The sequence below is a fragment of the Bufo gargarizans genome, chromosome 1 (assembly GCF_014858855.1).
Source record: "Bufo gargarizans isolate SCDJY-AF-19 chromosome 1, ASM1485885v1, whole genome shotgun sequence".
Taxonomy (NCBI): domain Eukaryota; kingdom Metazoa; phylum Chordata; class Amphibia; order Anura; family Bufonidae; genus Bufo; species Bufo gargarizans.
In genome coordinates, this window is record NC_058080.1 from 96,670,120 (window position 1) to 96,696,997 (window position 26,878).

The 26,878-nt window shown below is 47.7% G+C and overlaps 2 protein-coding genes across 2 annotated transcripts in view; both read right to left on the minus strand.

The window, feature by feature from the left end:
• The window catches only part of TAPT1 (transmembrane anterior posterior transformation 1), a 64,101-nt gene extending 37,553 nt beyond the window's left edge, over window positions 1–26,548 (minus strand). Inside the window, exons 1-2 of the mRNA XM_044296884.1 lie at window positions 26,323–26,548; window positions 6,823–6,953 (exon numbers count right to left, since the gene is read on the minus strand). Of these exons, the coding sequence (XP_044152819.1) occupies window positions 6,823–6,953; window positions 26,323–26,485 (294 nt within the window). The 5' untranslated portion in view covers window positions 26,486–26,548. The remainder of the gene's footprint in view (window positions 1–6,822; window positions 6,954–26,322) is intronic.
• On the minus strand, window positions 9,453–11,349 carry LOC122940298. The gene is made up of 2 exons (XM_044296899.1): window positions 10,652–11,349; window positions 9,453–10,057 (listed from the first exon to the last, which is right to left on the minus strand). Exons 1-2 carry the CDS (start codon window positions 11,093–11,095, stop codon window positions 9,656–9,658), a joined length of 846 nt encoding a protein of 281 aa, XP_044152834.1. The 5' UTR covers window positions 11,096–11,349; the 3' UTR covers window positions 9,453–9,655.
• Window positions 26,549–26,878: the final 330 nt, after the last annotated feature.

Genomic DNA, 26,878 nt, shown 5'->3' on the forward strand with positions numbered 1-26,878 from the left:
CAGGGCGGTCCCCTGAACCCGGACCCCCCACAGGGCGGTCCCCTGAACCCGGACCCCCCACAGGGCGGTCCCCTGAACCCGGACCCCCCACAGGGCGGTCCCCTGAACCCGGACCCCCCACAGGGCGGTCCCCTGAACCCGGACCCCCCACAGGGCGGTCCCCTGAACCCGGACCCCCCACAGGGCGGTCCCCTGAACCCGGACCCCCCACAGGGCGGTCCCCTGAACCCGGACCCCCCACAGGGCGGTCCCCTGAACCCGGACCCCCCACAGGGCGGTCCCCTGAACCCGGACCCCCCACAGGGCGGTCCCCTGAACCCGGACCCCCACAGGGCGGTCCCCTGAACCCGGACCCCCCACAGGGCGGTCCCCTGAACCCGGACCCCCCACAGGGCGGTCCCCTGAACCCGGACCCCCCACAGGGCGGTCCCCTGAACCCGGACCCCCCACAGGGCGGTCCCCTGAACCCGGACCCCCCACAGGGCGGTCCCCTGAACCCGGACCCCCCACAGGGCGGTCCCCTGAACCCGGACCCCCCACAGGGCGGTCCCCTGAACCCGGACCCCCCACAGGGCGGTCCCCTGAACCCGGACCCCCCACAGGGCGGTCCCCTGAACCCGGACCCCCCACAGGGCGGTCCCCTGAACCCGGACCCCCCACAGGGCGGTCCCCTGAACCCGGACCCCCCACAGGGCGGTCCCCTGAACCCGGACCCCCCACAGGGCGGTCCCCTGAACCCGACCCCCCACAGGGCGGTCCCCTGAACCCGACCCCCACAGCTTAGTTCTTCCTAGGGATCTGAGCTTGCTCCCTGCTCTCTAGGAACAGGAAACCAGCAGAATGTTGTAAACTGCTTTAAATGGGAACAGAGAAACAGCCAATATGAATCTGTCCAACAGTATATGAAGATTTTCATAGTTACGTCTGAAACTACAGTAATTCCTTAACCCCTTTAATTGCCTTGTCTGTTTGGGCATTTTTTTCTTACTGAAAAGCAATGTGCCATCAGAAAATGACCTATTGTTTAACTAATGATTTTATATAAAATATGTTTTGGTGAGTTTTTTTATTTACATATTCCATGTCACCATCTATATTTTTAAATAAAAATGTATATAATCCTGCAATTTTCACACTGGCCACTAGGTCTAATAAGTCATGAATTCTTGTTCTGTACAAGTAACTTTTTCAAGATCCATTATCATTATTACCACATGCAGGATTACAATGACAACTAACACCTCTGTACAGATAACACAGGATAAGCTGTGATATCACCAATTGTGATTGAGTCTATCTATTCCCTCCTGACTTCCACACAGGTCACAGAGCATGCCTAGAAAACAATCCCATAAAAGTCAATGAGGTCATCTCCTGTCCATTTATTGTGTCTATGGCTCATGTTGCTGCTCTCAAAAGACACTAAGGCCCAGTGGCCAGTGTGAAAACTGGCAGATTATATACATTTATTAAAATATACAAAGTGCCATGGAAAAATAAAGAAAAACCCCTTCAAGACCAGGCCTATTTTCATTTTTACATTTTTGATTTTTCATTGAATTAAGGAGAGTTAAATTATTTTATTTTTGAACCCCTCCAGTGCCATTGTACTATGCATTCTGTATTCAGAATGCTATTTTTTTCCCTTACAACCGTGCGTGAAAATCGCACCGCATCCGCACTTGCTTGCGATTTTCACGCAACCCCATTCATTTCTATGGGGCTGCGTTACGTGAAAAACACACAAAATAGAGCATGCTGCGATTTTCATGCAACGCATAAGTGATGCGTGAAAATCACCGCTCATGTGAACAGCCCCATAGAAATGAATGGGTCGGGATTTCATGCGGGTGCAATGCGTTCAACAATTCGCGCGGAATACTCACCGAGGAGAAAGAGAGAGCCCCCCCACCCACTCTCTCCCTTCAGTGTTTACAAATTACCTAAGTGGGTCCTATCAAGTATTAACAATATCTATATATATATATATATATACATACACACCAAAAAAAAAAAACATTTATTTTTGAGGTGAACAGGTCTATTTGCGGTAAGCCCCATTTAGTGGATATTTCTTGTAAGATTCTTTAATTTAATGACCATTCCCCTGGGTCTAGGGTTTTTCTGATCAAGAAATCTGCCTCTAAATTTTCTAATCCCCTGAGATGAACCGCTGTAATGGATAGGACATTTTTTTCCGCTAGAGATCTCAAACTTGGGGACCTTGTACCCCCCTGATGCATTAAATAGGCGACCGCTGTTGTATTGTCAGAAAATATTTTTAGATGTTTGTTGCTTAGAAGACCTTGAGTCACCTTTAGTCTCCCAGACCGCTCACAACTCTCTGTAATTTGAGGATCTGTTTTTTATCTTTTCTGACCACCTTCCCTGCCATGTTGAGGAGGTTACTTTTGCTCCCCAACCCACACTGCTTGCGTCCGTCACAATCTGTATCTCTAGGTCTTTCAGCCAGATGACGCCCTTTCATAGATTTATCTTTTTCTTCCACCATTTTAGATCCGACTTTATTGGGTATGGAATGACATCCTTTCTGTCTTGGGACAACAGTTTTTTGTTCCATCTCCCTAGGATCCAGGTTTGCATAATTCTGGTGTGAGCCTGACACCAAGCTACAGCTGTTAAGCAGATGTCATTAGACCTAGAATGCTCATAGCGATACTGGTAGAGCACCGGTTTAGAGATTGGAGGTTTTCTATCTTTGCTATGATAGCTTCAATATTTTCCAGCGGGAGAGATGATGTTTGGGATACAGAGTCCAACATTACTCCCAGAAACTTTCTGTTGGATGACGGGATTAAGTAGGACTTTATGTTTATTAACCAGCCTAAGTCAGATATACTTTGCAAAGAATAATCTGTCTGACTGCTTCTGTTTCTGAACTTCCTACAATAAGGAAATCATCCAACTAAGGGAAGATTAATAGTCCTTCCTGTCTGAGAGGTGATATCATCTCGACTACCAACTTTGCGAAGATTCTTGGCGCTGAGGAAATACCAAATGGAAGAGCGGAGAATTGGAAATGAATGATGCAATATGCCCTCGGGGTCTGAGATACTTTTGCGAGTTTAGATGGATGGGAATATGATAGTAGGCATCTTTCAGATCGATAGATGTCATGTAGGCTCCCTTTTTGATTAAGAGGACAATGGACATAATTGATTCCATCTTGAACTTTCTGTACATTATCGATTTGTTTAGATCCTTTAAGTTTATGATGGTACGGAAAGATCCATCTGGTTTTTGGACTAGAAATAGCCTTGAATAGAAACCTTTTCCGGGTATATTTTTTTTTTACTACGCCTGATTTTTTTATTTCTAGAACGCCATGCCATACCTTTGATAGAATGGTGGAACTGTGGGAAGTGGTCTGAAATCTTCTTGGGGGAGTTGAGGAAAATTCTATTTTGTAACCGTTTCTCATGATGTCTAAAGCCCAGGGATTTGATGTTACAGATTCCAACTGGGTCAGAAATTTTCTCAACCTCCCTCCTACTCTGGCGTCATTGTTTTTCGTTCTGCTTATTTGTGGGATTAAGGAGGAATGACCTACCTTTGCCCCCCTTTTTCCCTTTTCCCCTATAGGGTCTGGATTGTGAATTGAACGCACAAAAAAAAAAAAAAAGTTTCCTTTCACTCTCTTCCAGAAACCCTTTCTTTTTATCGGCCGCTTTCTCTAAGATTTTATCTAGTACAGGGCAAAAGACATATTCTCCAGATAAAGCAATGGAGCCAAACTTCATTTTGGATGTCCTGTCGCCTCCCCCAGGATTTCATCCATAGAGGTTGCCTAGCTGAATTTGAAAGTGCCGCATCTTTGGCAGCAAATCTGACCGATTCCGCAGAGGCGTCTAATAGTAACGCATGGCGGACCTAGGGGGTTTTATTTTTTATGTGATTCTCTAACTCATTAAGCCAGAAATACATGACCCTAGCCACAGAAGTTGCCGCAATGTATCAGAGGAGGATGGAGCTAATAACCTTGGTTTTTTGGAAGGAGGCATAGGAGGAACCGACATAAGGGAGGCCAGGGAGGATTTAATTTCAACCCGAGTCCCGGAATTTACTTCCATAAGGCCTCTTGCACACGAACAGAGGCCGCCTTCCATAAGGCCGGCCGCACACAGCGGGTATGCAATCCACGGCCGCCAGCCGTGTGCACCAAGCATCACGGATGCGGACCCACTCAAATAATTCCAGAGATGCGGAACTGAGTCACGGAACGGAACACCAGAAGAAATACGGAGTGCTGCCGTAGTGTTTCTTTCCGTTGTTCCGCACCGCAAATAAGTTGAATGGGCCCGGCCCGCTGAACGCAATTGCGGTCCCCAATGCACAGAACGGCTGCACAACAGCTGTTTGCATGAGGCCTAAGGATAGATGGTTGCTCTTCCTTTAACAGATTACTAAGGCAAGATTTGCATCATTTCTTTTTGTAACTTTCTGGGAGTTTCTTAGCACAAGTGGCTTATTTAATATATTTAGATTTGATTTTAGTTCCTTTCACTCCCTAAAAAGAGACGAGTAACCAGGTATCAGAGGGTATCATAAAAGTAAAAAAAACGACGACATTTGCAAACTCTCCACAGAGGAACTCGCGTAAGGAGCGGCTGAAGGTGGGTCTGCCCTGTCCGTGCGGGTCCCAGGAGCTGACATGCGGCTGGAGTCAGCCTTGTCAGAATAGTCTGCTCTTTTTCACATGGAGCAGCATCTGACGTCAGACCGCGTCCCAGTCGAGATGACGCGTCCCGAAGCTCCGCCCCCTCTGGACATAGCCAGGACATCGAGAGCTAGATCTTGGCTCCGTCCCCCGCACCACCAACCCCCCCCCCCCCCCCCCCTCCCTCCGCGTGCGGCGTCCCGCTCTCACAGGTCTGCTTCCTGACTGGAGGAAAAAGGGAGACCATGCAGCAAGGGGTGAGAACAGGCCCCCGATCTCAGGGACGTGAATCGCCCTAATTTCCTCTGCCCAGCTTTAGCAGCAGCTGCGGGAGGGTAGAGGAGAAGATTGGTAAGCCAACCTCCAGTAATATTTAAAAGGAAAATAATAAAATAAAAAAAGAACAAAATCTTAAAACAGACTCTTCACCTCCCTTTTGGGAGGCCTCTCTGTGTAATGCCCCCATGGGGACAGGAAACACTGAAGGGAGGGCTTTTAAACTGTCCATCTTTGTGTATTCCTGCCCCGACAGAGGTCAAGGGGTCAATCTCATCTATAGCAGTCATGGTGGATGAAATAGAAATTTTTATAAAATCTTTTTACAAATAATGCTTCTCAGCATCAAGTGGATGCATTAAAAGCAGGCCTGTTCTCAGAATAAGCTGGCATGTGTATAACATTATACCATTATTTGACTTGTACCTGGCACTTTTTTTTTGCAGTTTCATTTTTGCATGTTACAACTACAGCTATTATGCCAAGTTCTCCCCGAGCTACTGGTTGGAGACTAGCTGCTGTTATGTCTCCACAGACTGCACATGGAGAAAACAGGAAATTCTGCTTACTCCCTCTCTCAATTCAATCAGAATGACCATATAGTACATTACAGAGAGGTACTGAGCAGTAGTGATTTGAATAAAGCACTTGGGGTGAGATATAACACTTAGGCTATTGTTCACATCTGGGTTTTGGCGTGATAGAGACTTCCAGCCACGGCAGATATCAGGGAAAAGAAGGGTCAGACAAGCTGAATTTTAACACGCTTCTTCCTTAGGGTACTTTCACACTAGCGTTAAAGTTTTCCGGTATTGAGTTCTGTCCTGGGGGCTCAATACCGGAAAAAAAAAAAAAAAGATCAGTTTTATCCTAATGCATTCTGAATGGAGAGCAATCCCTTCAGTATGCATCAGGATGTCTTCAGTTTAGTCACTCTTACGGTATTTTCTCCGTCCAAAATTCTGGAACACTTGCCGGAATGCCGGATCTGGCATTATTTTCCATTAAAAGTGTTCCGGCAAAACAGATCAGCATGCGCAGACCTTTAAAAATGCAAAAAAAATTACCGGATCCGTTTTTTTCCAGATGACACCGGAGAGACGGATCCGGTGTTTCAATGCATTTGTTAGACGGATCTGCATCTGGAGCAGTCTACAAATTCTATCCGTGTGCACACGGATTTCCGGATACGGCAGGCAGTTCCGGCGACGGAACTGCCTGCCGGATCTTTACAACGCAAGTACCCTTAGTTTTCTCATGAGATATCTCACTGTCAATAACATCTGGAGGAGGCTTATTTTAATCCCCTCAATGAAAGCACCTGCACTTTTGGCCAAGCTGACTGTATACATTGGCTCCTCAGCCAGCAGATATGGAAGGTGTATTGGAACATTACATGTTTACTTACGTAAACTTCTCGGTAAGTGGCCTCCTTCATCCACACACAGTAAATGAGTATATATATATATATATATATATATACACACACACACACATACATACATACATACATACACACACACACACACAGACACTTGTAAATGGGAAACTATCTGTGTGTGTGTGTGTGTGTGTGTGTGTGTGTGTGTGTGTGTGTGTGTGTGTGTGTGTAAGGACAACCTCTGGACTCCATTTACTAGAGCCAAGTAGCGTCTACTAGCTAGTATTATATATCTATCCATCTACTAGCTAGTATTATATATCTATCTATCTGGTCAGGGGCTCCTTATTTATCACAGACTGGGAAGAATAACCCACTAGATCGGTCCACTTTAAAAGAATGAGTAGGACCAATATCATAAATTCACATAGTGCTGCCGTAAAGCCATCTATAATAAAAGACAGGATGAGAGTCAGGAGTCACTAACCTTCTCCAGCTCCCAGGGTATTCGTAGGCAGGTATATACCCTCTCTCGCCTTTCCTTGTACTTTGCTTCATTATGTTCCAGGAAATAACCCCGGGTGAGTTCTGCACTAATGAACCTAAATAACGAGAGATCTGAAAAACAAGAAAAGCCACAGAAGGTGATGTTAGAGTTCTGCCACAAAAGATTAAAAAAAATGAAAACTAAAGCCTGTCTGCATAATATTCTAACATAGTATTTAATTAAAAAAAAAAAAAAAAAAACAGGGTTAATTTCCTCCCGATTCTTGGTCTCCAAATGCCATGTAAGGAGAGGGGGAGGCTTCTACTACAGCCAGTTTACAGTCCAGCACAAAATTGTGAGACTAGATGACTAGATTGGGGGCGGCTGAACTTCAGAGGTATATACAGAAGATTTACTCTACTTTTCACTCCATAAGACACACTTAGTGGTGGGAAAATTTAACTGAGTCCTATGCGGTAAATACTAGTGAGCGAATACTTGTTCATAGCAGGAAAGGGGAGCAGTGAATACAGCGCTCCAGTTGCTGGCTGTACTCGCCACTCCCTGGTCTTCTCTGGACCTCACGCTGCACCATCTGGAGTAGGAGACACAAATTTATTTATCCATTTTGTGTCTGATGAGGGTCTGATCTGAGGTCCAACGAGGAATCGGGGTCTGATCTGAGGTCTTATTAGGACTGTGAGTCCAATTAAAATATTTTTCTTATTAATTTTCTTCTTCTAAATCCTAGGTGCGTCTTATAGTTCGAAAAATACTATATCTAAGTTTTTAACTTCAATATGACACAAAATAGGACCGTGGGGAGGTGAAAGTGCTAGGATGTTTTTTTATTAGTTTTTGAGTACTTCTACATTTAATTTCCCTTCAAGGAGAAATATGCCTATTTATGATGTGATTGCGGGAATGAGAGGAGATTTCCTATTCAGTCTGTACGAAAGATGGCTGGCAAACAGAAGCTGTAATGTCTGTCAATTTGGTTTTCATGTAGTTGTTCCAGAAGCGAATATAACTTGCATATATGGAGAAGAATTTGTAGAAGAGGACACCACATTTATTAGATTTTTAGCTTATTTTTACATCAATTTATTGAACGGCTGTTCTCGGTCTTCATCAGCGTCATTACCATTGTTTTGCAGTAAAATGACTACATGGTGTAAACTTCCAATGACAGAAATGGGCAGAAGCAATCTCCTTAAAATTATACTTATGCCAAAAATAATGTATATATTGCACATCTCCCTGGTACTGATCCCGCAACAGATCTTTTCTAAAATACAAGGTTTATTTAGAAGCTTGATCTGGCGTAAAAAAGGGCTAGGATAAAGTTGGACACACTGCAGGGGGGGGGGGGGGGGGGAGAATTCAAGAGGTCTATCTATTCCCAATCTATTTAATCGCTTCCCAGTTGCAACAATTGAGGGGATGGGGAGGGACGCCTGGGGACAATGCGTCAGAACACCTGATAGCCCACATTATAGAATATGAGTTCCCTATAAGCTTACTGGCACAAGGTGGTCTCTCTGCTAAGGTTGCTGGACTCCCTACATTTAAAGAGGTTGTCCCAAGAAAAATATTTTACAGTTTTCAAACCAGCACCTGGATCTGAATTACTTTTGTAATTGAACGTAATTAAAAATGTGTCAATAAAATGTGTCTGTATAGCGCCACCTGCTGTTTGTTCTCTCATTTCTTTGACCTGCTCACTGAGAAGGCTGCACATGCTCAGTTTCATCCTTCAACTGCCTCCTGAGCTGTGATAGGGAGAGCCGAGACACGCCCCCTGAACTGTGATAGGGAGAGCTTAGACACGCCCCCTGAGCTGCAGCAGAACAGACACTCCCCTTGAGCTGTCAGCTTGATATAAATCTAGTAAAGCAATTAATGGGGAGATCTCTAGACTCATGTGAGGTACAGGGCTGGTTCTAGCTTTGCTAGAAAGAGGTTGTCATGTACCATATTGTGTCTGATTTTCATTTTTTACATTAATCATGGGATAACCCCTTTAACCTAATATGTAAGGTGTGGTGCAAGTGTCGAGATGTGATGTCCATAACTGGCTTCACCCAGGTTACGCCTTTATGGAGGGAACCCCAGCTGCCCAAATTATTCTGCTTGGAAGGGTTCTCCCTGTGGGAAAAGAAAGGAGTAGTGTTCTTATACCAACTGCAGAAGGATGGCATGTTTACATCTTTTGAACAATTTAGGGATGAGTTTGCCCATCCACATACTGCCTTCTTTCAATTTCTACAACTAAGGCCCCATTCAGACGTCTGTAGAATGTGTCCGCACCCGTTCCACAATTATCCGGAACGGGCGCGGACCCATTCATTCTCTATGGGGCAGGAATGGATGCGGCCAACACAAAATGTGCTGTGCGCGCATCCTCATTTCCGTAGCGCGGCCCTGAACTTCCGGTCTACGGCTCCAGAAAAAAATAAATCATGCCCTATTCTTGTCCGCAATAGCGGACAAAAATACTGGTTTAGTTTACCGGTAAATCCTTTTCCAGGAGTCCGACATGACAGCACCCATGGAGGTTGTCCTATTGGTTAGGAAGCGAGAGATTAAAAGGCCCCCTCCCCTCCCACTCTCCAGTGTTCTTTCAAATTACTACACCGGATAGGATCCAACACCTTTATTAATACAATGTTATATTCACACTGCTTACAAGGCTGGAACCAGCATAACAGGGAGGGTAGTACAGGGTGCTGTCATGTCGGACTCCTGGAAAAGGATTTACCGGTAAACTAAACCAGTATTTCCAGGACGTCCCTCCATGACAGCACCCATGGAGAACTAACAACTGAATCTCCTAGGGGGGGGGGACTACTGCCTGAAGGACTTTTCGCCCAAAGGCCAAGTCCTGTCCGGCCAATACATCAAGCCTATAATGCTTGGCAAAAGTCAGGAAGTTAGACCAGGTTGCAGCCTTGCAAATCTGGTCAACTGTAGCGTCGGCCCTTTCAGCCCAGGAAGTTGCCATCGCTCTCGTGGAATGTGCCTTCAGATTTAAGGGGCAGGCCATCTCCTGCAGTCTGTATGTTTCTCTGATGGTGTCCTTAATCCACCGTGCCAGCGTCTGTTTTGATGCTTTCAAGCCTCTATTTTTCCCACCGAACTGGATGAACAGATTACTTGATCTCCTCCAGGAACTGGTTCTGTCCAGATAGGCTAGGATTGTTCTTCTAACGTCCAGCCTCTGGAATCTTTCCTCCTGTATATTTTTGGGAAAGGAACAAAATTAAGGGAGTGTTAGCTCCTGTTCTCTATGGAAAGTAGAGACCACCTTGGGAAGAAAAGCTGGATCCGGCCTCAAGATTATGCGGTCATCCAGAATCCTTAGATAAGGTTGTTTAATTGATAAGGCCTGGATTTCCCCTATCCTGCGGGCTGTGGTTATAGCCAGAAGGAACACCGCTTTTAGAGACAGAAATTTTTCGGATGTCTGCCCAATCGGCTCAAAAGGAGGATCACATAACCCTTCTAAAACTATGTTTAGACTCCAGGGGGGGACCGACTGTCTCAAGGTGGGTCTCAATCTAGAAGCTGCTTTTAGAAAGCTTTTAATCCACCTATGGTCTGCAAGGGGACTATCGAGACAACAGCTGAGAGCCGAAACCTGTACCTTGAGTGTGCTGGGTTTCAGACCTGCATCGAACCCCTCCTGAAGGAACTCTAAAATACAACCCACTGTGGGGGATGCGGAATCTGTATGGTTCTGTGACAACCAGGATGAGAACTTCTTCCAGACCTTGTTGTATATTGCTCTTGTGACAGGTTTGCGGCAGCTCTGTAAAGTTGAAATTACCTTGTCCGAGAGTCCTTTATTCCTTAAGGTCTGCCTCTCAGGATCCATGCTGTAAGGTTCAGTTTGTCCAGGTTGGGGTGCAACAGAGGACCTTGCGATAGAAGATCCTGTCTTTTTGGAAGGGATATTGGATCCCTGATGGACATAGTCTTTAGAACCGAAAACCAGGCTCTCTTGGGCCAAGCTGGGGCTATCAAAATCAGCGTGGATGAGCACCCTCTCAATTTCTTCAGGATCTGCGGTATGAGGAGAAGTGGGGGAAAAGCGTAGGCTAGACTCATGTCCCACGGTTGGGAAAGAGCATCCACCGCCAGTGGTCCTCCTCTTGGGTCTAGCGAGAAGAAATAGTCCAGCTGAGTATTTCTGCTGGACGCGAATAAATCCACCTGAGGTCTCCCCCACTGCTGGCAAATCAACTGGAATACCTCCTGGTTCAATTTCCATTCCCCTGGCCTGACTAACTGTCGGCTGAGAAAGTCCGCTGTGCGATTGAGAGATCCTTTCAGGTGTGTGGCTGAAATGGATAAGATCTTTTCCTCTGACCAGCTGAAGATGAGATCCGCTAGCTGCTGGAGATGAGGATTCTTCGTCCCCCCTTGTCTCTTTATGTAGCAGACAGTTGTTATGTTGTCTGATAGAACTCGGACATGATGACCTATGAGGAGATGTTCTGCCGCCCTCAGGGACTCCCAGACCGCTTTTAACTCCCGGTAGTTTGAGGATCGTAGGGCGTCTGTATTTGACCAGCTGCCCTGAAAGAGCTGATCCTCTATGTGAGCCCCCCAACCCTGGCTGCTTGCGTCCGTGGTTAACGTTCTGAGTGGTAACGTGTTCCAGGAAATCCCCCGGGACAGGTTTCTTGCTAACAACCACCAGGAGAGGGAGCTTACTGCCCTGTCCGAAAGAGATATCCTGGCGTTCAGAGATCTGTGGTCCTTGTCCCAAGAAGAGAGGACTTCCGCCTGGAGAGTTCTTGAATGGAATTGGGCCCAAGGAACTGTTGTGATGCATGAGGTCATCAGACCCAGGACTTGCATGGCTTCCCGTAGAGTCCGTTTTTTCTTTAGTTTGAAGGCTCTTATTCTTTCCCTTATACTGACCTGCTTGTCCTGGGGAAGAAGAGAATACTGGGTCACGGAGTTTAGGAGGGTTCCTAGGAACTTCTTTTGTGTTGCTGGATGTAGGTCTGATTTCTCCAGGTTTATTTTCCATCCTAGACGTGTGAGCAAAGATAGAGTCCATTCTTTGTGAAGCTCTAACTCCTCCTGTGAGTCTGCCACAAGCAGAAAATCGTCTAGGTAGGGAATTATAGTTACCTGTCTCTGTCTTAGATAGGCAACTATCTCCGCCACTACCTTTGTAAAGATCCGTGGGGCTGATGAGATCCCAAACGGGAGACATTGGAACTGGAAATGCATAATCCTGCCATCCTTCTTGATTGCGAACCTCAAGTATTGTTGGTATTGAGGGTGAATGGGGACGTGGTAATAAGCGTCCTTTAGATCCAGGGTGCATAGGAACGCCCCTGGGCTTATCAACGGAATTGCGGATTTTATTGATTCCATCTTGAAGTGGTGATGTGTTATCCATTTGTTTAGGAATTTCAGGTTGATGATGGTTCTCTTGGAGCCATCCGGTTTGGTTATGAGGAAGAGTTTTGAATAGTGACCCTTGAATTCTTCTGAAGGAGGGACTTGTACTATTGCGCCCAAACTCAGAAGTTTTTGGATGTCCGCCAGAAGTTGATTCTGCAGGGAGGTCGACTGAAATATTGTGGCCTGAAAAAGATGAGGAGGGGGAAGGCGAAACTCTATCTTGAACCCTTTCTGGATGGATTCCAGGATGTATTGGTTCTTGGTTATCCGGGTCCATTCTTCCCAAAAGAACTGAAGTCTGCCCCCTACTGGTCTGGCGTCATTGTTTCTCAGGCTTGGAGTTGGGATTAAAAAGGAAACCCCGACCTTTTCCTCCTTTGGGGTAGCTCCACCTTCCTGTCTTCCCTTTACCTCTGAGTTGAACAATAGTCTGTTCTTAAACTCCCGTGGAATGTACAATTTTCTATCGGCATCTGCCCACTCGTCTATGACTAGGTCCTTTAAGGTCTCGTTTACCAGGAACAACTTTTTCTTCTTAGCTTTTAAGCCGCCGAACATCTCGTCCTGTATCGAGCGAGTCTGTTCTTCCTCCTCTATATCCATTGTCTGCCTTACAGCCGACAGGAGGGGATCTAGATCTTCTTGCGAGAAGAGATATCTTCTCTGGTCGTCGGCCATATAAGACGAGCCCTGATCGTCATCCCCCTTTGAGGTTTCCCCTTCTGACAGATATAAACCTTCTTCCTCAGAATCTGACTCCCTAAGAACACGGGGTCTCTTGGGGGGAGGGGAGACGGCACAGGGTCTCTGTGCTATACTAGAGCTGGCCGCTTGGATCTCCTCCTTCACAATCACTCTTAGATCAGCCAAAAGGGAGGATTGTTCGTCTCTGAGGATCTTTGCCAGGCAGTCGCTACACAGGGCTTTTACATGTGCGTCCCCCAGTCTCTTTGAGCACAGAGCACATCTTCTGGGTTTCTTTTTGGGTTCTCCCAGCGTTTTAACCGTGGTGTCTTTCTCTCCCTGGTATGGAAGAGAGAGAGACCATTAGTCCAGTGCCAAGAAGAGAGAGAGGGACCGGAATACAAGCCTCACTACTTACATGACTCGGGTTAGGGATGTCTGCGCTAGAATCCATAGCTGACATCTGGACCTCCATACCACGCTTGGACAATCAAACTGACACACAATTTATGTCCTACCTGGTCCACCCGTTGCCGCGCGGCTCCGCCTCCTTAAATCCAGGTGGGGGGGGGGACTCATTCAAACGAAGAGTCGACCCCCCCCTTGCGTGCATTCCGCCGGGCTCAGCGTTCCCTGGGCGCCGCCATCTTGCTTCCGCCAATGTGACCCTCACTTCCGGTCACATGGGCCTGCACGTCAACGGGAGGAGCGCCGAGCGCAGGAGCCGCAGCCGATCCCAGAGCTCCCGAACCCGGAAGAAGCGGCTTCGGCTCCCCGATACCGCGGCCACCACAGTTTGATGCGGAAAGGAAAAACAGGTATCGGGGGAAGCTAGGGGACCCCTACCCAGAGAGGTGCTAGCCCCCGGGCCCTCCAGAGCCTGAAGAGGAGAGGGAGACCCCCCCGACCAGGCTCGGCCCTGAAATAGATTCCCAGAGTCGGGAAAGATTCTCTCTGCTCCGATCCCCGTAGGGACAGGAAGAACACTGGAGAGTGGGAGGGGAGGGGGCCTTTTAATCTCTCTCGCTTTCTGTCCCTACAGAGACCAATAGGACAACCTCCATGGGTGCTGTCATGGAGGGACGTCCTGGAAATAGGCAGTTCTATGGTGGTGACGGCCGGGTGTATTGCGGACCAGCAATACACTACGGACGTGTGAATGGACTCATTTCAGGCGCAAGCAAAATCTACGTCAGTTTCCTGTGTAGTAGACCCTCTGATGCAGCAGATTCTCACGCAGCGCTCTTCGAGAGGGCTAATCTCATTAATATATAGGAATCTTTTTGTGAAGTGTGTGGGAGACGAATCTCTGCCGGTTAGACAAAAATGGGAGAAGGATGTTGGTCCTGTATCTGTGCATCAATGGAGTGCAGTTTTGGCACTGACGCCTCAGCTATCGGTCAGTGAAGGCCAACGTATGTCTCGACTTTTACTCGTTCACCGCGTATACCAGACCCCATGCTTTCTGTTTAAAATCAGGGTTAGAGCTGACGTCTCCTGCCCGAGATGTGGGGTGGGTCCAGCGTCTCTAGTGCACATATTCGGGGAGTGCTCGGAGCTTTCGAATTTCTGGAAGGGCGTGCTACAAAGTATCAAGGATGCTTGGTCCTAGGGCATGTGTATTGTGTATATTGGACATTGCAGACCATTGGGGGAGAGACTCAAGTGACGCAGTTAGATAGCAAATCTATATGTTCAGATCCGATGTAGGGAACAAGAGATTTGGCGAGAATGACGTAGAGGGGGAAATGGGAGCTATGCTTGAATTTGGAGACAGGCGGGTCCAGACCACACTCATAGATAGACATGATATCTTAGACGTTAAACAAGTTCGATACCCTTGCTGGGGTTCCGAGTAACCGTGTCTTCGCTAGGGGGGGGGGGGGATTAGTGGGGTAGGGGGATCTGTTTTTGGTACACAACTGACAACTATGTATAATGGTGTGAAAACTTGGAGTATTATCCGAGATATCTGTGTCCCTTATGTTTATATAAGGGTACTTTCACACTTGCGGCAGAGGATTCCGGCAGGCAGTTCTGTCACCGGAACTGCCTACCGAATCTGGCAATCCAGACACAAACACATGGTATTTGTCAGACGGATCCGGATCAGTCTGACAAATGCATTGAAATACCGGATACGTCTCTCCTGTGTCATCTGGAAAAGCAAATCCAGTATTCATTTTTTTTCCCAGAGTTAAAGGTCTGTGCATGTGTGGACCGGAAGAACGGATCCGTCAATGCGGCAATTTTAATACACTTCAATGGAAATTAATGCTGGATACGGCATGTGTTCAGGATTTTTGGCATGCTGCCGTATTTTCTCCGGCCCAAAAAACGTAAGAGGGACTGAACTGAAGACATCCTGATGCAAAACTGATCTTTTATTTCCCGGTATTGAGCCCCTGTGACGGAACTCCATGCCGGAAAAGAAAAACGCTAGTGTGAAAGTACCCTAACTTTAATAACTGTTGAATAAAAATTATCCGATTCCAAAGAAAATGACTACAAGTTCTAATGCTTTATGATCACGTTCTTGGCTAAGAACTCAATGTCACCCCCTTCCATTTCATTACAAACACTGTTCATTAAACGGCTCACAAGCGGCATCGTGTACTAATTCGAGCCGGCTGGCGTCCAGTGGGACGTGAATCAAGGCGTACGGTACGGTTTGTTATAAACGTCAAAGTCAAGGCTGTGACCTCACAGGAGTCATCATCTCAACTTCTGCAGATGATGGCGACAACGTGCTATAGGCTGGGAAATAATGTCACCTCTCCATAGCGCAAACTGCATATCTACCCTATTAGGATAAGCGCCATCACTGGAGCTACACTTAGGCCTCATGCACATGACTTGTCCGCAAACTACGGACACCTTCCGTGTGCAATCCTCATTTTTCTCACTCCCATTACTAGAAACTGCTATTCTTGTCTGCAATACAGGTCCTATAATTTGTGGAACGGACACACTGATCTGGACAGCACACAGATGACCCGGATACAAAATACGGTTGTGTGCATGAGGCCTTAGGATGTCACCAGTGTGCTTTCCGCACCCGTACGCACGTTCAGTGGGCCCCGCACAAAAGACAGAACATGTCGTATTCTTATCTGTTTTATGGACAAGGATGGGACTTTTCTACAGGAAAAATGTCCGCCTGCACATGGCAAAACGGATACGGTCGTAAGCAGTAGACCTTATACTGATCCCATATCAATAGGAGGCCAGCAGCAGGGACATCGCTCACCCTGGGGCTCAGGAACCACGTTCTATAACGCAATCTACTATGGATCTTTGGCGTGCAATTTCTGTATTATTACTTTCCACTTATCTTGGGTTAAAAATCAATTTTTCCCATTGGCCTTTATTAAAGGGGTTGTCCTATCTCCTAACACTAGGATATGCCCCTAATATCTGATGAGAGCAGGTCCCACCTCTGGGACCCGCACCTACACTTAAAATGGAGCCGGCAAAGTCTTGGAGGACACAGCGCACATGCGCTTCTGCCCTCCATTCATTTCTAGGGGACTGCAATAGCAGCACACTCGGCTATTTTTGGAAGTCCCATTGAAATGAATAGGAAGTGCACCGTGCAAGCACAGCTCCATTCACTTTTATCGGGCTGAGAGAAATAACAGAGTACTGGCGGTCCTATGGGAAGGAACGGAGGGCGGCCGCGCATGAGGTGCCCTCAGGGTCTTTGCTGCCTCTGTTCTAAGCAGAGGTAGGCGTCCCAGAGGAAGGACCCACACCTATCAGACATTGGTAGCATATACCCCCAATGTCTGAGATGAGAATACTCCTTTAAATATTTTCAAGTCTTTGTCTTCTATAGTTTTCCCGGCAGACCGTTGCTTCTTCTCACTAAATCCTCAGAGAGCTTTATCTGTATCCCTTATCTCCACTTTCCTGCCAGCTCATAAACAATCAATTAAGCTGAATTCTTATCAAACTGACCTCAGGATAGGTCATCAATATCAAGTTGGCGGGTGTAAACTATGAAGGAGTCAGTGCTAGCACGGAGCGGCGGGGGTGCCAGGTGTCGGACTCCTGCCGATCTGATATTAATGACCTATCCTGAGGATAGGTCATAAAACTTGGACAACCCCTTTAAGCCGGCAATGCACTTCATACAGAGCTGCTGGTAGAGCGTATTTTCTGCTGACAGTTATATAGTACATCTCGACCTTCTAAACACATGCATGCTCAGCCAAGGATTCATGCGTTTTCAAGGAGGAGTAGAAAGAAATAAGCAACTGATACTTTTCTCCGTGAGGTGCTGTTAGGACACCCCCCTTCTCATTAGCCAGCCTGTCCTGTTGAATCCGGCGGGTTTGGCCAACTCTCGTCTAAAGTGTATGGACAGCTTTAGTTTTATGGCAGATCCTTTTATGTGGAGAGTTCACTATAAAGGGTTATTCCTATCTGTTATTTTATGGCATATCCACAGGCTACTCCGCCCAACAGGTGCAGGTCCCAGAGGAGAGACTCCGGACACCAGCCTCGTGTTTAGCCACAATAAAGGTAAGCTGGTTCAGCATGCGTCGCTCTCTCCATACAGTTCTGAAAGAAGCTCAGGCGCTGAGGCCAAGAGATGGGGCCCAGTTCTCAAGAAAGGTGTGGGGGTCCCACCTCCGGGTTATTTACGGAAGGTCTCGTGGCTGTATTCGCGAGACTCCACAACCCCAGTCAAGTGACTTTCCTTGAAGGTTACTGCTCCTCATGCAATTCTAAGCTGCTCCTTGCTTCTTTCTGCATGGTCACGGAGTAGCAACATCTGCCATCTACTACATCATGGTCAGAGTCGTCTGTGACTACATGAGGGGAGATCCAGAGAGACACATTACCTGGATGGACAGAGAATTGCCCAGATGTTTGCAGCTACCCCCCCCCCCCCCCCCCCCCCCCCCCCGCAGCATGGGCTGGGGCGAGCATACCAGAGGCTGCATTAGGTCTGATAAGACAATCCCTTTAAGTTAATTACATATCTTGGCACCGACAGATCAATCCCGTGTGCGACACGTGCGTATATACCCCCATGCCCTGACAATAGCTGATTTTATGACTACAGATCCCATATAAAATACGTTCCTGACTAAATCTCCTTCTGTGGTCACTATCGTTAATTGCAATAAAGCTTTTTCTTGCAAGAACTCCGCAGATGCCTCCAGGGCCTATAAATTCTGACAACCAAGAGCAAACCAAGGCCGCCAGCACATTTTTCAGAATAAGCTGCCATGCACACGAGGAATAAGACTGTTTCGGCCATTCTAGGACTTGTATCTGCCATTATTAAGCATTTCTTGCAGCTTTTTGTGTAATTCTAATTAGCTTCTGAGCAGCTCAGTGGAGACTCCTGGAATTAGGTCTAGCCATACACAGGACAATCTGCTTCTTAACTATGCAATACAAGCTCAGAGGCAGCAGCAGTATCGGAGGACATTGCACAGCAGAACTAAGCAGGGTAGATGTGAATCTAGCACTTTAAGACAATGGGTCTGCATCTGTTCCGCAATTTTGTGGAACAGGTGTGGACCCATTCATTTCAACGGGGCCGCAAAAGATGTGCTGTCCATATACGTAGTTTCCGTTCCACGGCCCGCATGAAAGATAGAAATGACTAGGACTTGCTCTTTTCATAGGGCCGGCCATGTGCGGTCCGTAAAATGCGAAAAGCACGTGGCTGGAATCCGCAGATTTGCAGTTTGGGGGCTGCAAAATACTACGGATGTCTGAATGACATCCGTAGTATGTCTAAATCACTTACAAACCAGCAGCAGTCTCTGTGTCAGTCTCTCAGCCTGGCTGCAGCAGCCCCTCTCCCCTCCTCTCCAGGGAATTCTATGTAATCTGATTCTTTATGAGCAAGCATCCCCTAAAGTTGGATCAGTGAATGAAGCATTAATAGAGAAGAGGAGGGGGAACAGGAGAGAAGTCTGATACGAGAAGGAAGCATCTTTCTCTGATAAGATATATTACAAAGTTTTGTTAGAAATATTGATTAAATATCGAATAAAAAATGAAATCCGGAATTAGACTTACCGGTAATTCTGTTTCCATGAAATCACCATGACGGCCGCACAGGAGATTGACCCATGACCTCTGTAGGGGCAGGAACAGGGAAGAGGTTAAGTTGCCCCCTCCCACCACCACTCCTCAGTGTTCCTGTCCATACTGAGGCCAGGGGCGGAGAAGAGACTACCTGCGCGCCATGGAGATGAAGAGGAAATTATTATTATTTGTTTTCCTCTCTCGTCTCCAGGAGGTTCCGAGGTCGGTCTCCTGGTGTTACCTTAGCTCCAGACGGGAGCTCCCCAGTCCACTGGCGGCCGCGTGCTTATGCTGGGCTGGGGATATCGGAAGGACTCGTTCCGGTTTATCTGGAGCCTGCTCCCAGGCCGCATTGTTCCTCATCATCCCTGGTGGGGCGGGCAGTGTAGCAGCCGCTGTGCGCGGACGCAGAGGACAATTTACGTCACTTCCGGATTCTAGTCATGTGACCCAACCCAGAAGCTCAGTGTTTCAAAGATTACTAAGTGCCAGACTCATAACAGAATAGTTCAAGGTATCACATCATACCTCAAAAAGGGAAACAACAAGGTATTACTTCATACCAATAACAAAAAGAAAAGGGGAAGGGAATTATGGTCTGTCATGGTGATTTCATGGAAACAGAATTACCGGTAAGTCTAATTCCGGATTTCCATTTCATCACCATGACGGCCACACAGGAGAATTATAAAAATTATACATGGGGGGGCAACCGCCTGAAGGACTTTACGTCCATATGAAAAGGTCGGAGGACCTCGATAAATCATTTTCTGCAAAAGTGGTGGAAACTGCTCTAGTGGAGTGAACTCGAACGTTTGCAGGTGGATCCAGGTTCTGAAGTTTGTAGCAGAGAGAGAGATGGTATCTTTAATCCATCGGGCAATAGAGGACTTAGAGACTTTTAAGCCCTTATTTTTTCCTGAGAAATTCTGGATAAGAAGACGGTCAGATTTCCTAAAGTCTTTTGTGACTTCCAGATATTTTAGTACAGTACGTCTGACGTCGAGAGTATGAAAGTCGCTTTCCTTCTGATTTTTTGGTTTGTCGCAAAAGGAGGGGAGGATTCCTGGCTTCTGTGATAGTTGGAAACTACCTTGGGCAAGAACCCCGGATCCAGTTTCAAAACAATCTTCTCATCGGAGATGGTCAGATATGGTTCCCTTATGGAGAGTGCTTGTATCTCTCCCAGTCTCCTGGCCGAGGTGATGACAATGAGAAAGGTGGATTTGAAGGAGAGTAATTTTGTTGTGCAGTCTTCCAGAGGTTCAAAAGGAGGATGCATAAGTCTGTTTAGGACTAAGTTTAGGTCCCAGGTAGGAGTACAAGATCTTAGGGAGGGCCTTAAGCTGGTTGCTGCTCTAATAAACTGCTTAATCCACCTATGATCAGCGAGACTGGTGTCAAAGAAAGTACTAAGTGCAGAGATTTGCACTTTCTATGTAGAGGGTTTAAGTCCCAGCTCCAGACGGTTCTGCAAGAAGTCAAGGATCTTCTGGATGTTAGGTTATCTAAGGTTTGGTTCCGTCTCCCCAGACAATGAGCAAAACTTCTTTCATATCTTTAGGTATATTGCGGATGTCACTTTCTTCCGACAGCATTTCATTGTCGGAGAGACCTTGGTTTTTTAATATGGCGACCTCAGGATCCAGGCTGTGAGCTTGAGGAACTGTGGATGAGGATGAAGAATAGGACCTTGATGAAGAATGTCCTGTAAGGGCATTAACTTCCAGTGTTTCTCTATTGCTAGTTTCTAAAGTCTTTTTGAATGTGTACCTCCCTGGTACCTGAGGTATGAAACAGTCGTCATGCTGTCCGATAGGATCTTTACGTGGCGGTTCTTTAGAAACCCCCTGGCTGCGTTCAGGGTCTTCCAGACAGCATACAGTTCTCTGAAATTTGATGATTGATTGGATGTTTCCTTCCCCCAGGAGCCCTGGTAGTATCTGTCTTTGACCTTTGCCCCCCAGCCTGACTTGCTGGCATCCGTGAGAACCGTAATTGATGGGGATTTGTTCCATGGGACTCCCCTGGACAAGTTTCTTTCCACTATCCACCAGGATAGGGATATCTTCACAGAGCTTGGGATCCGCAATCTGATGTCTAAAGATCCTAGTTTTATGTTCCACTGATTTAGAAGCCAGTTTTACATGATACGATAGTGGTCCTGAGCTCATTCTACTGAGGGGATACAGGAAGTTGGAGACCCAAGACTCTTAAAGAAGCTCATCGCCTCTCTTATAGAACATTCTCTTTTTGATTGGAATCTTCTGACTTTCTGTTTGAGGGACTGGATTTTGTGAGTCCAGGGTTACACCTAGGAAGTTCACGCTCATAGAGGGATGTAGAACAGATTTTGACCTGTTCACCATCCAGCCCAGCTCCAACAGACAGGACAAGAATATTTCTAAGTGTGGTAGAAGGAGTCTCGTTGAGTCGCCTATGATTAGGAAATCGTCCAGGTAGGGTACTATGTTGAATCCTTCCTGTCTCATAGGGGCTATTACCAGTTTAGTGAAGAATCTCGGGGCAGAAGAGATCCCGAAGGGAGGGCTGTGAACTGGAAATGAAGGATCCGGTTGTGTAAGTCGTGAACTGTGAATCGCAGGAATCTTTGATAGTTGGGATGGATTGGGATGTGATAATATGAGTCCCTTAAATCGATCGAGCACATGACTGCTCCCATGCTTATTACGGGGATAATCGACTTCAGGGATTCCATTTTGAATTTCCTGTACAGGATAAATTTGTTCAAGTGTTTTAAATTTATTATTGTGCGAAATGATCCTTCTTTCTTTCTTACTAGGAAAAGAGTTGAGTAGAAACCCTGATTTATTTGGGAAACTGGGACTGGAACTACTACTCCCTTTTCTACTAGTTTCCGGATGCCTAAAATAATGTTTTGCCTACATTGGTGATGACGAATTTTGTTGGGGGGGGGGGGGGGGGGGGGGGTTATAGAGGTGAATTCTATTTTGTATCCTGACTGGATGATTTCCAGAGCCCAGAGATTTTTTGTCGTTATCTCCCAGGGAACGAAGAAGTCTCTTCAGCCCCCCCCCCCCCCCCCCCCCCGAATATGGCGTCATTGCTTGCCAGCGACCCGATTTGCCCTTGCCTCTATAGGGTTTGTTTTGGCTAGTGTAGGGACGAAAGGACTGGTTCCTTCTATAGGGTCTATCTTCTGGGAAGCCCTTCTTATCCGCAGCCTTCTCTAAGATTTTATCTAAGACAGGCCCGAAAATGTATTCCCCCAAAAAGGGGATCGAGCAGAGCTTCATTTTGGAGGTTTTAGCTCCTGGCCAGGACTTCATCCATAGGGCTCTACGAGCAGCATTAGATAAGCTTGTGTCCCTGGCGCTGAATCTAACAGATTTAGCCGAGGCGTCAGCCAAGAAACCTGTAGCAGATTTTAACAATGGTAGGGACTGAAGGATTTCCTCCGTGGAGGTTTTGTTCTTTAAATGGTTCTCCAGTTCGTTCAGCCATAAGAACATGGATCTGGCTACAGACATGGCCGCTATATTAGTTTTAAGTCCGTACATGGAAGCCTCCCATGATTTTTTTTAGAAGAGCATCCGCTTTACGTTCGATGGCATCCTTGAGCTGGGCCGCGTCTTCGAATGGCAAGGCGGTCTTTTTATTTACTTTGGCCACCTAAACGTTAACAAAAATGGGGGTCCCATCAGGGGAAACTTATGGAAGGCAGAATGGGGGGCATCGAGTTCCATAGAACCCTGTAGCTCAGGACCCGACATGCTGTGGGTGCCAGTGGTACTTACTCAGACCTCAGATCAGCATCTGCCATGGCTTGCCCGCTTTCTATTCCTCTGCTTTCCGTCCCAGAGAGCTTCCGGGTTGGGTCACATGACCGGAAGCCAGAAGTGATGTCAATTGTCCTCGACATCGGCGTCCGTCGGCCGCTACACTGCCCGCCCCACCAGGGGAGAGGAGGAACTATGCGGCCCGGGAGCAGGCTCCAGATAAACCGGAACGAGTCCTCCTGATATCCCCAGCCCGGCATAAGCACGCCGCCGCCGGCGGACTGGGGAGCTCCCGTCTGGCGCTAAGGTAACACCAGGAGACCGACCTCGGAACCTCCTGGAGACGAGAGAAAAAAAAAAAAAAAAGATAATTTCCTCTTCATCTCAGGGAGACTCTTCTCCGCCCCTGGCCTCAGTAGAGACAGGAACAGTGAGGAGGTGGGAGGGGGCAATTTAACCTCTTCTCTGTTCCTGCCCCTACAGAGGTCGTGGGTCAATCTCCTGTGTGGCCGTCATGGTGATAAAATGGAAACGACTGTTACTCTTAAGGCTACATGCACACAACCGTATGCGTTTTGCGATCCACAAAAAATAAAATAAAACCAGATGACATCCGTTAGCCTCCGTTTTCTGGGGGAGGGGGGGCAGTAATGGGAAGAAAAAAAAAAGCAATTCTGCCATTTTAAGTTTACACTGGTGAGCGTGCAGCATAACTAGCTCGTGTATTTTATTCTATTTTTTTTTTTTTTTTTTTTTTTTTACTACTTTTGCACAATACCATGTCATTAAAAATATTGTTGCATTCTTAAAGCCATAACTTATTATTATTTTTTTTATATATGATGCAGCCGTATGAGGGCCTGCTTTTTTTGCAGGACAGGATGTCCTCTTAAGTGGTATCATAACATTTATTATTTTATTTGAGGGGGGACGAGGGCTAGAAAATAAAATGACCACCATTTTTTTTGGGAGGGTTTTTTATGTTGTAAGGCTACTTTCACACTTGCGCTTGATCGGATCCGTTCTGAACGGATCCGATCATATTAATGCAGACGGAGGCTCCAATCAGTACGGATCCGTCTGCATTAATAACTTAGAAAAATTTCTAAGTGCGCAAGATGCCTGAGCGGATCCGTTCAGACTTTCAATGTAAAGTCAATGGGGGACGGATCCGCTTGAAGATTGAGCCATATGGTGTCATCTTCAAGCGGATCCGTTCCCATTGACTTACATTGTAAGTCTGAACGGATCCGCTCGCCTCCGCACGGCCAGGCAGACAGCTGAACGATGCAAGCAGCGTTTAGCTGTCCGCCTGTCCGTGCGGAGGCGAGCGGAGCGGAGGCTGAACGCCGCCAGACTGATGCAGTCTGAGCGGATCCGCATCCATTCAGACTGCATCAGGGCTGGACGGCTGCGTTCGGGTCCGCTCGTGAGCTCCTTCAAACGGAGCTCACGAGCGGACCGACGAACGCTAGTGTGAAACTAGCCTTAACTGGGCAGTTTAAATAACATCTTATGGGGAAAAAAAGAATTATATATATTATTTTATTAAATAAACTTTATTAACCTTTAAATGGGTTGTCCAGTTCCCCATACTGATGACCTGTCCTCAGGATCGGTCCTTAATATGACACTGGCGGGGACGTGACTCCCGACCCCCCTCGTGGATCAGCTTTTTGAGGCGCACTGCCTTCTCCCCTCCGCACACTGCTGACAATGCAGCGGCACGCAGTGTAATTACAGCAGAAATAAGGGGTTTTCTGTGACTACACCATTATCCATACATCATAATATCAGATCGCCGGGGGTCTGACTGCTGCTACCCCGACTGAATGGTGGGGGGGGGGGGGGGAGATGGGGGGGCAAAGCAATCCAGCAGGGCATCCACTTCCTAGGCACAGCGCCAAACTCCTGTTCGTGGCCGTGCCTGGTACTGCAGCTCAGTCCCACTCTAGGGACAGGGCCCCTTCAATCAGCGGACGGATGTCATTCACGCTGCAGAGGCTTTATGACGCTTGTATTCACTGCTGCTTTTTCTTTCGAAAAAAATCCATTTTAATTTGTCTAAAACGCAATAAATGAGATTTACGGGCATGTACGTTCACAGCGATAGCAGATGCCAGCAGCCAGGCACTTTATATGCCACTCCACCCGACCCCGTGGCGTGCCAGTGCTGCGGGGGCGACTGTACATGTGCCAGGGACTGTTTGTGGTTGCTACCCACAACAAGAGCATTAAAACAGCTGCTACCGTCTACCAGCCTCGGCTCATGTGCCCCCAGCCATGGCTTCACCCACAGGGCACCGCTCTATATGATTTCATACAACAAGGGACATTAACTGCTTTTCTGATTTTCCTCCATTCACACCCAAAGCAGCAGCTCTATATCCTCCTGTGTATCTGGCTGCAGACCCCCGCTGGCTCACTGCCCGGCTGCTGACGTAGGGTTTGGATGTAACTAGGCAAATACAGAAGCGTCTGTCAGTCCGAACAGCAGCCAGCAGAATGTTACTGGTGTATACAACGGGGTACTCCGGTTATATCAAGTCATCCTGCGTCCACAGGATAGGGGATAATTACTAGATTCATGTCAGGGCCCCTGTTCTTGTGAGCGGTCAGACCCCCAGTTAACCCTTAAATCACCGGAATAGCCCCTTCAACTTACGAGATCAGAACCAAAAAGGACACCATGCCAAAGGGTGAAACGTCTTAGAGCGGTCGTACACATCCGATGAAGGCGAGCCAACTATCTACTACAACTCCCAGCACACTCCGTTCAGTTCTATGAGAGTTCTGAGAAGAGCAGAGCAAGTATGCATGCTGGGAGTTGTAGTTTCACAACAGCTGGAGGGCCAGAGTATGTATGGGGGTATCCCAACTCTCCTCTGATGCCGGGGAAAGATGGATCAGGCTGTCGAATTCCGGCATGCCTGATCCTCTTGTTCTGAAGGGAGGCATGCTGGGGGTGTCCGGCAATGGCCGATTCTCCTCTCTACACTGACACACGAGTGTGTAGGACAGGGGGCGAGGCTAGCCGTCACCGAATAACACCGACAGAAGACGTATGGCCAGCTCAGCTCTGCTACATCTGTATTTGGCGAGATGCAGTCGTTTACCCTAGACATCGCCTCCTGACACACTCAGCTCTGCATTATCTAGTACACCGCAGCACTGCTATACACGTCCTATCCACACACATCACCTAAAGCACAGGGCGCTGTACACATATGGCTGCCCGTCACACACAGCGTATGGGGGTCAGTGCGTCAGTCTCTTGTTTACCCAGGTGATCAGCGTCACAGGAAGTATCTGGCAGCTGCTTATCTCACACACCTCTATGCAGGACAATTACCAGTGCTCAGGGTCCAGTGGGGGGGGGGGGGGTAAACTTTTTGGGGTTATTGATGGGTACCCATAAATCCACTGCCCTGCTGGCCGGTCACTGAGGGGCCTCCTATGGTGGTAGCTCAGGACACGGCTGTCAGGTGCAGGCAGCCACTGCCCGGTATGACAGCAGCAGCTGTCACTTTACACAGCCCCGGCCAGTACAGGGTTAAGCCCCCGAGCTGTCAATCACCTGACAGGTTGCGCTTCTTCCCCTCCGGCCGCCTGCTGTTGCTGCCGCCGCCGCTCGGCTCATAGAAGCCCAGGGTCTCCGCCGGGCCCGCGGTGCTGCTCGCCGTCTTTCGCCCTCCATCCTCCTCCTTGTCTTCTCCGCTGACAGCCGCCGCGTCCGCCATCCCCTGCCGCGGCGGCCAATAGCCCAGAAGTGAGTGTGTCTCACCAAACACTGCACGTCATCAGCAGGCGCCAGCCAGAGTGATGACTGCGCTTAAACGAGGGGCGGGACCTGGACGCCGCCGCCTCCGCCATCTTGGATGAGGTCTGCATGCCCTCAGTTCTGTGCGTCTGAGGAAGTTCGGTGGAGCTGAAGCTAGCCTTCCTCATGTACGTCAGAGCGTTGGTTGGCCGGTTTTCAGTCAAGTCTTTAAAATCTCAAAAAGAGTTGGAACCAATATAGCTGCTAGTACAGCTCCTGTGGAGGTTGTCCCTCAGTTTTCTTAGGGCCCTTTCACACTTGCGTTCTTGTCTTCCGGCATAGAGTTCCGTCGTCGGGGCTCTATGCCGGAAGA

Coding starts and splice junctions, on each gene's coding strand:
- LOC122940298 (XM_044296899.1), bottom strand. CDS start 11,095: ATGGAAATTGAACCAGGAGGTATTCCAGTTGATTTGCCAGCAGTGGGG. Junction 10,058..10,651: donor ATAAAGGACTCTCGGACAAG/GTAATTTCAACT, acceptor AAAAATATACAG/GAGGAAAGATTCCAGAGGCT.